General features: G+C 38.6%; 1 protein-coding gene across 5 annotated transcripts in view; it reads left to right on the top strand.

Moving 5' to 3' along the window:
* RGL1 (ral guanine nucleotide dissociation stimulator like 1) overlaps positions 1 to 12214 on the top strand; it is a 305456-nt gene that overhangs the window by 209490 nt on the left and 83752 nt on the right. For all 5 annotated transcript variants that reach the window (XM_054443341.2, XM_054443321.2, XM_054443311.2 and 2 more), the window contains one exon: positions 9005 to 9213. In XM_054443341.2, coding sequence (XP_054299316.1) covers positions 9005 to 9213 — 209 coding nt within the window. The remainder of the gene's footprint in view (positions 1 to 9004; positions 9214 to 12214) is intronic.

Below are 12214 nucleotides of genomic sequence, written 5' to 3'. Positions count from 1 at the left end.
CGTTTGTCATACACATGCCCTTCTGCCTCTCCTGCCTCCGCATTTCTACTTTCTTCATAGTTCAGAGGCGTAATTCCCTTCTTCTATCAGATAAAGATCATAGTGACAACACAAATACCTTAACTGGAACGTACACAGAAAGAAAATGTCTCAGCCAGAGCGAAGGTGTCTCTTGACACTGACACAATCTGAGAGGGACTTCTGGGCAGGGGTATGCTGAAAAACTGGCCCTCCAAAATAAAAGCACTTATTTGTGGCATTGCTAATTTTCATGACGTAAATAGTGTCACCATGGCTGAACTCACACTACCAACATGATGCCATTGAACGCGGAGGTGAGGAGTGTGCACATTTGGCTTGTGCAAGGGGTTCAAGCTGGCTCCAGCATACCGCTGTCTAAGCCTTGATATGTTTGCATAATTAGAGGGAAGGTACATATGTCAGCACATATGTGAATCTGGTGGTGAAGATTTCTTCTGGTTTGTCTGCCCAGAAATGCCGTCATAGATCAGACGATGTATGAATTTGCCACATGTGCAAGTGCCTCTTCTGGTGCTGCCCATCTTTACTCTTGGAACCCTCTTAATTTTGGTATTCATCCAGATACTATCCTTAGCCTACTACTCTTCCTATTTTAATTGATGTAATTTCTACATATTTCCATCTTAGATCCTTCTCCCAACTTTTAGATTCTAACTGCCTGTTGGACTTACCATTGGCATGTCCCCCAGAGTACCTCAAGTTCTACATTCCAAAATGGAATTCAGTACCTACCCCACCAAAATCTGACTTCCTCCCCTCAATTTTCTTTCGTATAGGTGACACCATTATCTTTCCAGGCATCCACACTAGAAATCAGGTGAAGTTTCCAGATTCTTTATTTTCCTTCATTTTATCCTCTACATCCAATTGATCAGAAGTCTTGATGATCTTCTTTTTGATCATTTGACGGGAGGGTAAATGTGTCCCTCCCATCTGCCACCTTCTCCATTCCTATTATCATTGTACTAGTTAAAGCCCTTGCAGTTGCTTATCTGGAGTATCCACAACTTTCGTACTGGTTTTTCCAACTTTAAAACTGTCCTCATCAAATCTGTCCTCCACGTTGATTTCCTTGACCATGCTTAAAACCTCATCATTGGTCTCCCATTTCAACAGGACATAGAGTCTCAGCTCTTTAGCATGCAACCTAAGTCCTCCATAATCAGGTAGTCTCCTGCTGGCTGTCCAGCCAAAGCATTCCTTCCCTCTATCATATTGTTTATGCAGCCACACATTTTCCCCCTGTAGTGGTGGAAAGGTATGATGCCTTTCCTCACCCATCATAAGGGTCATTGGTAACTCTCCTATAACAAAAGACAGGTTAACAAGAGAAAAGCATAACAGATTTCTTTAATCAAAGTTTTATGTGACATGGGAGCCTTAAGAAATAATGGCCCAAAGACCCAGAGGAAACTTTCCATTTTTATGCTTAGAGTCAATGAAGAATGGACAGCCATGTGGAAATGTGATTGGATGAAAAGAGTATGATCTGATGGTAATAGACTAAGGGGGAACCCAGCAAGGCCTGTCTGTTCAGATTCTTCCTGGCCACTCTTTGTAGTATTCTTCTTTCCCCCTGGGTGTGGGCCAGGACCCCTCTGGACCGAAGAGTCTTATGATCTACTATTAGACAAGGTAGGTCAGAGAATTTATGGCCAGCTTCTAAACAAAAAGGTGAGGGAGGTTAGAGCAATATTTCCAGGCTTTAAGCCTTGCTTTAGGATAAGAGGGGGTTCTAGTTTCTATGACTCACCTTGGGGAAGGAGGAATCCTGGTTTCTGTGATTCACTTCAAGGGAGAAAGAAGTGTAGGAGACAGGAGGGCAGGAAAAGGTCAGAGAGAGAATTTGCTTCTGAAGCTGCTTCTGAGGCCTTCCATTTCCTTTAGTTCAAAGTCCTCAGCATGTCAAAATTCCATACTTTGGGATAGCATTTTCATGACTTTGTTAATGCTTGTTTCTCTGCCTGCTGTGCCCTCCCCAACATAGTTAACTCTCATTCATTATGTGAAACCCAGTGCAGGCCAGGTATGGTGGCTCATGCCTGTAATGCTAGCACTTTGAGAGGCCAAGGTGGGAGAATCGCTTGAGTCCAGGAGTATGAGACTAGCTTGGGCAATATAACGAAGCCTTGTCTCTAAAAAATAAATAAATAAATAAATAAATTAGCTGGGGTGGTGCGTGCCTGTAGTCCCAGCTACTTGGGAGGCAGAGGTGGGAGGACTGCTTGAGCGTGGGAGGTTGAGGCTGCATTGAACCCTGATTGCACCACTGTACTGCGGCCTGGGCAATAGAGATGGACTGCATCTCTAACAAACAAAACGAAACAACCCAGTGGAGACAGAACCTACTTAAGAAGCCTTTTCTGACACCTCCTTTACACTGGGCCCCTCTTGGTGCTTCCTCCATGTCCTGCCTCTCTCTCCACCATTTTACTCACATTTTATTGTAATGGTTTCTTTGTGTCTGTTTCCTTCACCAGACTGAACAACTTGGTTGTCAGAACTGCATGCTATTTACCTTTGTATGTCTAGTACCTTGCACAGTGCCTGGCACATGGTATCGTTTAGTTAATGTGTGGCTGAATAAGTAGATGAATAAATGGAAAAGGCAGCCATTGTGTATGTGCTAGTAGCCTAAAAATACAGGATACACAATTACATTTCAAATTCAGATAAATAACAAATAGGTTTTTTTTTTAGTATGCATAGATCCCAAACATGGAATGGGACATACTTGTACCACATAGTATGTAATTATTCATTATTTCTCTGAAATTAAAATTTCACTGGGCATCCTGTAATTTATCTGTCAACCCTAACCTAGCAAAAAAGTGAGTTCACACCCAATATTAGGTTAGCACAAAGGTGATTGTGACAAGTTTTGGTTTAAGTTTTGTTAAGTTTGCCACTATTTTTAATGGCAAAAACCATAATCACCTTTGCACCAACCTAATAAAAGTTCACACAAAGCAGAAGCTCATGTTGAGCTTGACATCATGGGCCCTCAAGTATTTTCTAGACTTTACCTTAACATCTCTGAGTGTTCTGTGTGTAAATAGTCACTGTAGTACTCAGGTGTACTGGCCTTGTCATGTTCTGCTGTGTGTCATTACATACATGATTTCTGCTGAGAGAATGATGCAAATTTTGTTGCATGGCAAAGAAATTTATGCATTTGAGTAATATGGAGAGATGAGCAGAGCTTATTTGTGAGTCAGCTTGTGGGTTTTCCTATACAGGTTGAGTATCCTTAATCTTAAAACCTAAATTCAAAGTGCTCCAACATCCATGCTCATTGCAGTGTTTTGCAGTTTGGATTTTCAGAATGGGGATGCTTGAATGGTAAGTATAGTGGGAATATTTCAAAATCTGAAAAATTCTGATATGCAAACCACTTTCAATCCCAAGAATTTGAGATAAAAGATCCTCAGCCTGTATTGTGGTGGTTTGTTGTTGCTGGATAGTGGTTGTAGGGCATTTGAAAAGGAAGCATAAAACTTACTTTTGGTGTTTGGGGATGAATGTAGGGATAGGGTGTGGGTTTTAGATTTTTGGAGGGAGTTAACAGCTGGAATAGTACTCACTATTTACTTTGCTGCTCAGGCCAAGATGCCTGAGAACTGATATACTGAAGATTGATCATGGTGTGGAGGACTCCTTACTGTCTCCATTCTAATGAGGTTGTTTACTTAACACATTCCCTGTTAAACTATCAGATGACTGAAGTATTGTTTTGATTGAAGGAACTTTTTTTTTTTTTCCAAATTAGAAACACCCAACTGGTTAACAGTTTATGTTTTAGAAGGTGAAAGAGTTTATTTTTCCATGACTGGAAACAGAATTGAAATATGGCATCTTTCATCTCTCACATGCCCTTTTTCCTCTCCATCTCATGCCAAAATCGATAATTATGGAAATTACCTGGTAGGACACTTGGGCACAATTTTAGATATTTGCCCCGTAGGACTCAGACATGTTCTCTTAGAAAAAGCTGGATTCTAAAGGCACAAAGATCAACCAAAAAAACAAACATGAAACATTTTTGTGGTCTCAGTACCATGATCTTGTCAGTAAAGCGACGGTCTATGATTAAATCCAGATTGAGCTATTTCCTGTTAGCGTGCTAACCCACAGGACAGGCTCAGGCCTCCGTGTCTTGCTTTCTAAGTCTGGGTTATTAAGCACTTGTCTGACAAGGGTTCCACCCCTTTCGTCTTAAACTTTAATTCAAAGTTACTAAGATAATATAAGCAAAAATAGGTCCTAGAGTCTCTTAAAACACTTATAGACCTATTGAATCGTTTCCTGCAAAAATGAAACTTTCAACATTTTAGCTTCTCTTGTCGGGCCATATGGCAGAGTATTTTTTGTGTTTCCCCTCTGTACAATTTCATTTCAAAATAATTTCAGTGGTAAGCAGATCATTTTAAGTTTTTGTTTCATAAAAAATATACTCTATTTGAATGCTGGCAAATTAGAAGTCATCAGATCTTTCCCCTGCCATAATAAGCAGATATTAGGATATTTAGTAGATCTACAGAGAATGGCATTAAGCAAATTCTCTGATAACTTAACATGCAGTGTTATTTTTTGTGAGAATGATTGTAGGCACAAGAGCAATTCTATACTTATGATATTGTCATTGATGTTCACTTTGAAAATTATTTTTTAAATCTAAATTTTCAAAATATTTTATTAGTCTTCTGTTAGGTCACATGTGGTTCTTCCTAATGCACAGATGCAAACACTGAGGAACAAATACCGTTAAAGGGACTTACGGGAATCATGTATGCATATTGAAATTTTTTTCCGAGTAAGAAAGTACTGAAAGGGAGGGGCTGGGTTAATGAGAAACATAATTCCATTCCCAAGGGAGAACCCTGGCTTTCTGCCAAATCTCTGCTTTCTGGCAGGAAATGGGACCCACTTCATCAGGTCCTTTGACAAGCATTTTTCTCTGTGTTTGAATTTTGGGATACATCAATACTCAGTGAAAAAATGGTTCTTTTAAATAATCATTACTTTTGATAAGAAAGATTTAGAATTAAAGTAGAGTTTCCATTGTAAATAAAATAAGAATTGTCAAATTTCAACATTGTTTGGTAAGGGAACACTGATATTATCACAAGGCGAGGAAGCTTGATTTAAATCAGAGTTTGACTATCCCTAACCACTGAGAAGCCATTCCTTTTGTTGTTGTTAATATTTGACGTTGAAGTATATTTTCATGTTTTTTTTTTGTTTGCTTTTGAGATGGAGTCTCGCTCTGTTGCCCAGGCTGGAGTGCAGTGGCACAATCCCCAGCCCGCTGCAACCTCCGCCTCCCGGGTTCAAGTGATTCTCCTACTCTCCTGAGTAGCTGGGACTACAGGCGCGCACATTACACCTGGCCGATTTTGTATTTTTAGTAGAGATGCGGTTTCACCATGTTGACCAGGCTGTTCTCGAACTCCTGACCTCAGGTGGTCCACCCACCTTGGCCTCCCAAAGTGCTGGGATTACAGGTGTGAGCCACCGCTCCCATCCTGAAGTATATTTTCTAACTGCTACTTTTGAATATGATGCAGGATGACAATTATTTTGGCCAGGTCTTTTGAAGTGACAAAGTACAAAACGCAAAACATCCTTACATTTTTGTATTAATAAAGAGATCAAAGGAATACACATTTGAAAATAAAAATTAACATTACATTTTATAATGTTTTGATTTTTCTTTTTTTAAATGAAAAGTGGTAAATATGAGTTAAGTTTTAAATGCATTACAGTAATTTAATAAGCCAAAATTTTTCAAAGTATGTGCATTCTGAAGTTCTGCAAAGTGCTCTGAGACTAAAGAGAAATCCATTTGGAAATGCCGTATACCATACCCCTCTCTTAGAGTTGAATAACACATGTTGGCATATTAAAGTGTATGAGAAATTCTGCAGTAAAGAGATATCATTGACTTTGTTGAACTCTATAGTTCCCAAACTTGACCATAGGAGTTTTTTTGCAACGGGTGTTTTATAGCACACACTTAAAGCAACAGTGAACCAATAATTAATAACATGTAGAATTCTAAACCATATATCTTTTTCACTTATTGTTTCTGATAAAGTTAATTGGAACTTCTGGGGAACAGACGGGTACTACAAAGTTTGTTCTAAAACTACATGTAGAGTGATAAAGAACAGCTATTAGACCCTGATCTGAGTCAACAGTCTTAAAAGGCCTAAAGAAACATTAGATTTTTTGCCTGAATCAGATCCCTCTCCCTAGAAAACTTTCAAAAATTAAATAAAGAGATAAAGCCATCCACCACATAAGCTGGAGTCTTAATTTTAATTCCTGTTAGCAGTTTGACATGATGACATTAAGCTATTCTAACCCCCCTCTGAAAGCAGTTGCCACCACTCTGGTCTTTCTGAAAGCAATCCCATCTGTTAGTTTCCTTCCAGTAGTTTGATTTCTGACAGGCCAGGTGAAGGAAAAGCAAACATGGTACTTAGTAAGCACAGTATCATCATTAGAGATCCACTTCTCTCTTATTTGTGTCTCTTCTTTAATTTTCACATGTGATTATTTCAATTTAGGAAATCTGACATAAAACAATTCAACTTGTGATTCAGATAAACCGCCTGGCGATTGTTTGCATCACTTTGGATTATTTTTGCTTTAGAAATAGACCTCCTCTCTTTAGAGCAGTTTCCTTAGTGCCTATGAAGGATGAGTTAAACTTTCAAAATTGCAACTCTGTATAATTTGTTAGGCACAGATTTACTTCAGAATGTAAGGCACACCAATATTTTTCTTCATTCTAATTCTCTTCCCTTATACTCAAATTTTAAGCTGTAAAGATTTTATTACCAATGAATTTTTATGTATTATGGTTTATATCTGCCAAGGTACAATTATATCTACCAATATTCACTTACAGTTTCATTTTCATGTGCTAGCTGCTTCTCATTAGCAAATGTCTTCTTTTAGACTTTGCAAGTTTCCAGAAGGCAGGGTCATACACCCACCCACCCTTTTCATCACTCCCCAGAGCTTAACCCAGTGCTGCTTGGTACAACCATTTTCTCAGTCAGCTCTGTTGATTGCTGATGATATTGAATCAAAATGCACATTGCTGTCTGTGGACTGAAGAAAGTCAGATCATGGTTCCATCTCCATAGATTTCCACGGAGAATATACTCCAGCCATGGCCAGTTTTTCAAGCTATCAGCATGAGGTCAACTGGCTCACACAAATTCTTAAAATTTAACAATCCTCTCTCCAAAACCAGTATGACTCAGCTTCAGCACCCCACCATAGGAGCTGTCTTTAGGAATGAGTTTACAAAATTTTTTTTCCCATTCTATAGGTTGCCTGTTCACTCATAGTTCAACCATTGTGGAAGACAGTGTGGCGATTCCTCAAGGATCTAGAACCAGAAACACCCTTTGTCCCAACAATCCCATTACTGGGTATATACCCAAAGGATTATAAATCATTCTACTATAAAGACACATGCACACGTGTGTTTATTACAGCACTGTTCACAATAGCAAAGACTTGGAACCAACCCAAATGCCCATCAGTGATAGACTGGATAAAGAAAATGAGGCACATATACACCATGGAATACTGTGCAGCCATAAAAAAGGATGAGTTCATGTCCTTTGGAGGGACATGGATGAAGCTGGAAACCATCATTCTCAGCAAACTAACAGAAGAACAGAAAACCAAACACCGCATGTTCTCACTCATAAGTGGGAGTTGAACAGTGAGGACATAGGACACAGGGAGGGGAACGTCACACATGGGGGCCTGTCGGGGGGGTGAAAGACTAGGGGAGGGATAGCCTTAGGAGAAATACCTAATATAGATGATGGGTTGATGGGTGCAACAAACCACCATGGCACTTGTATACCTATGTAACAAACCTGCATATGTATCCCGGAACTTAAAGTATAGTTTAAAAAAAAAAAAAAGAACAAAAAACTTCAACAACAACAACAAAAAAGAATGAGTTTGTCCAGGTGCAGTAGCTCACGCCTGTAATCCCAACACGTTTGGAGGCTGAGGCGGGCGTATCACCTGAGGTCAGGAGTTCAAGACCAGCCTGGCCAACATGGTGAAAACCTGTCTCTACTAAAAATGCAAAAATTATTTGGGCATGGTGATGGGTGCCTGTAATCCCAGCTACTCGGGAGGCTGAGGCAGGAGAATTGCTTGACCCCAGGAGGTGGAGGTTGCAGTGAGCCAAGATCGTGTCACTGCACTCCAGCCTGGGCGACAGAGCGAGACTCCATCTCAAAAAAAAGAATGAATTTGAAAACTTTCCATGGAACAAAACAAAGGGAATGCTTGCTAAACCTGATCCTGGTATCATTAAAAATGTGCTTGGTAAAATTATGCCAGCAAACTAGTTCTTGATAGGAGAGTAAGTAGAAGCAAATGTAACCATTATGAAGTAATACCTCTACTTCTAGAAAGGTAGGAAACACGCATACCTCCACCACCACCACCCTACCACACTAAACTCATAGAAGAGAGCATTGCCTTATATGACGTGTAGAGAAATTAAATAAGGGTGAGGGTAAGCTGCATGCAGTGGCTCACACCTATAATCCCAACACTTTGGGAGGCCAAGGTGAGAGGGTTGCTTGAACCCAGGAGTTTGAGACCAGTCTGGATAACATAGCGAGACCCCATCTCTACCAAAAACAAAAATACAAAAAATGAGCAGAGCATGGTCGCCTGAGCCTGTAGTCCCAGCTACTTGGGAGGCTGAGTCAGGAGGATCACTCGAGCCCAGGAGCTCCAAGCTGCAGTGAGCTGTGATCACACCACTGCTCTCCAGCCTGGGTAACAAAAGGGATAAATAAATAAGAATGAGAGGAAACATAACAGGCTGTGGCCTTCAACTATTTCAATGCTTCCAATTTTACTTTAGGGAGTCATTTCTCCTTATGGTAATTGTTAATTTATTATACAGGTTGAAGGGGACCAGCTGCCTCCAGGACACACAGTCAGTCAATATGAAACCTGTAAGATCAGGACCATAAAAGCTGGCACCTTGGAGAAGCTTGTGGAGAACCTGCTGACAGCTTTTGGGGACAATGACTTTACCTATATCAGCATCTTTCTTTCAACATACAGAGGCTTTGCCTCCACTAAAGAAGTGCTGGAACTACTGCTGGACAGGTAAGAATGTAAAGGAGCTTTTGAGTTGAAAGAAATGTAGGCTGATTATGGAGTGGAGCACGAGGTTCTGAATCACCTGCACTTGGTATGCAGAGAGAGGTATGTGAGGAAAGATTAACGGGAAGGGATGACCTTTGGCACAAATGGCAAGAAGATCATTCAGGAGCCACTTATGGTCTGTTGCTGGGGAAAAATATCTCCTAAAAGATTTATAAAAGAGTTGAGAGTAGATACCTTAAATCTAGATTCAGTTGCTTTATGGATTTACTATTTGCCACCCTACATTTCTCCATATTTTTATGATTTTATATTATTCAGTAAATAATCAGTTGACCAAGAATTTTACTGGGATGTTGTGGGGATGAAATGTGCTAATAGGTGTGAAGTGTGGAGCTCATTCTTAGACCCACAGGAAGCAGCTTAGGAATGGTGGCAATGATGATGCGATGATGATGATAACTATTAACAGTCAGCATGTATTGGCTGTTTTACGGATCTGCACATAAATATCCTTGATCTGTATTTTTAAGCTACATATTACATAGAGCAGTATACATTGATATTTACACACTGTTAAACTTTAGATTTTCCTCTTTATTTCTGTTTTATTTAGAATTAAACTTGGTCTTTTAGAAAATATCATTAAATCAACTTGATACTGGGAGGAAGAAAGCTGTCAGCCAAACAATTGTTTTAGAATCAGGAGAATCCTCATCTAAATCCTTATATTCTGAGGTTTCCTGCATAAGGAAGGAAATGAGATACGGCTTTCTGTTGGGCTTGTTGAGTATTGATGTTTGTTAACTAAATTTTTTTATTTTGAAACTAATCTGTGCTCATGGTAAAAATTCTTACACTGTGGAAGAGTATGCAAAATATTAAAGTTTATTCATATTGCTACCTTTTACCCAAATTACATTTATTAGATTTAAAAATATTAGTAGTAAGAAGAAAATTAAATAGACCATCAACTAGGCAAGTAACACATATTAACATTTTAAAAATAGAGATAATCCATGTATATGGTGAAAAGTTCCATCAGCCCAGATAATTATAAAAATAAAAAGTAAAATATTTTTTCCCCAAGCTCCAATCCCATTCCTCCCAGGAAATCACTGTAAACCATCCTTTTGTATTTTTCCCACACTTTTGGATGTATAGAAAGTATGTATGTATATATACACACATTTATGTACTGTATGTCATATATATGATATGTTTATATATTTATCATATGACATATATGCTTATCTATGATACAGATGGTATCACAGTACACAATCTGTTCTGCAATTTTCATTTAAAGAATTTTTTTTTTCTATTTTTAGAGACAGTATCTTGTTCTGTTGTCCAGACTGGACTGGAGTGCAGTTGCACAATCATAGCTCACTGCATCCTCAAACTCTGGGGCTCAACAGATCAGCCTCAGCCCCCTGAGTTGCTAGGATGACAGGTGCATGCCACCACGCCTGGCCAATTTTCGATTTTTACTTATCTGCGTATCTTGGAAATTTTTTACTCATTAAGTGGATTAGTATATATAAAAGGCTTAGAACAGTGGCTGGCATATTGAAAGCTCAAAAAATGTAATTCTTATTTCAAAATCAGCACATATAGATGAATCTATCATAATCTTTTCAATAGCTTTATAATATTTATTGAATGGGTTATCATATGGATAGACATTAAAGTTCTCTCCAGTTTTTAATTTTTTTTTTTTTTTTTTGAGATGGTATCTCACTCTGTCTCCAGGCTGGAGTGCAGTGGCGTGATCTCGGCTCACTGCAACCTCCGCCTCTTGGGTTCAAGCAATTCTCCTGCCTCAGCCTCCTGGGTAGCTGGGATTACAGGTGTGCACCACCACACCCAGCTAATTTTTGTGTTTTTAGTAAAGACAGGGCTTTACCATGTTGGCCAGGATGATCTTGATCTCTTGACCTCATGATCTGCCACCTCAGCCTCCCAAAGTGCTTGGATTAGACTCGTGAGCCACTGCGCCCGGCAAATTTGTTTTTTAAACTTTGTAAACAGTACTGCAAGGAGTGTTTTTGAATACATATCTTCTGAATAGTTGTTTGAGAATTCTATAGGATAATGTCATAGAAGAGTCACTAATGCGTCAAAGTATATCAGCATTTAAAGATTTGAAAGATAACTGCCAGATTGCACCAATAACATTCCTGTCCACAGAAAACGGGAGTGCCTATTTCCTCATTTTCCCCACACTCTTGCCAACCATGGATATTTTCTCTCTACCTTTGAAACTGTCTTTGCCATGACCTGACCACTGACAAATGATAGCTTGTTGTTTTTGAATTTATGCTTCTTAAATTTATGAGTGAGGTTTAGCATCTTTTAAAATTCTTATTGGCTGTTTGTGTTTTCTTTTCTGTGAACTGCCTTTTCATATCCTTTTGCCTATTTTCCTTTTGGACTCTTTTCATCTAATTATTGATCATCTAATTATAACTCTGCATATTAAGGGAATTAGTTTGTTGCTTATCATATGTTAGAAATATTTTCCTAATTTTTCCATTTGTTTTAAAGGTTATTTATTAAAATTTTTTATAAAGACATTAACATTTTTTGTGTAGTCGTATCTATTAGTCTTACGAAATACCTTTAATAATCAAGTTATATTCCAATATAAGTAAGGTTATTGACAATAGTGTCTTTTCCCTCAAAGTAGTTTTCTCGTAAAGTGCATATAGAGTAAGATTATTTGGATCAATGGTTATTAATATGTTAATCTTCAAGAACACTCACAAAATGTCTGTTCTTTGTCATACATTGATCTGGTTATGATACTTTGAGCTGCAGCACAGATAGGAAGTTCTGTAGCTTTTTTCATAGCAGTGCTTGACAAAATAAGCCTGGAATATAAACTTGGATTGGTGAGGCATTTCTTTATATAGGCAGGATCTTATGTAATAGATCATACCTGTAAGTAGAAATTGAAAAATTATATGGATTTTATCTTTTTGGTATTTCATGCTTATAA

The sequence above is a fragment of the Pongo pygmaeus genome, chromosome 1 (genome assembly GCF_028885625.2).
Source record: "Pongo pygmaeus isolate AG05252 chromosome 1, NHGRI_mPonPyg2-v2.0_pri, whole genome shotgun sequence".
Classification (NCBI taxonomy): domain Eukaryota; kingdom Metazoa; phylum Chordata; class Mammalia; order Primates; family Hominidae; genus Pongo; species Pongo pygmaeus.
Note: the sequence above shows the minus strand (reverse complement) of the source record. Positions and strands in the feature narration are given on the sequence as shown.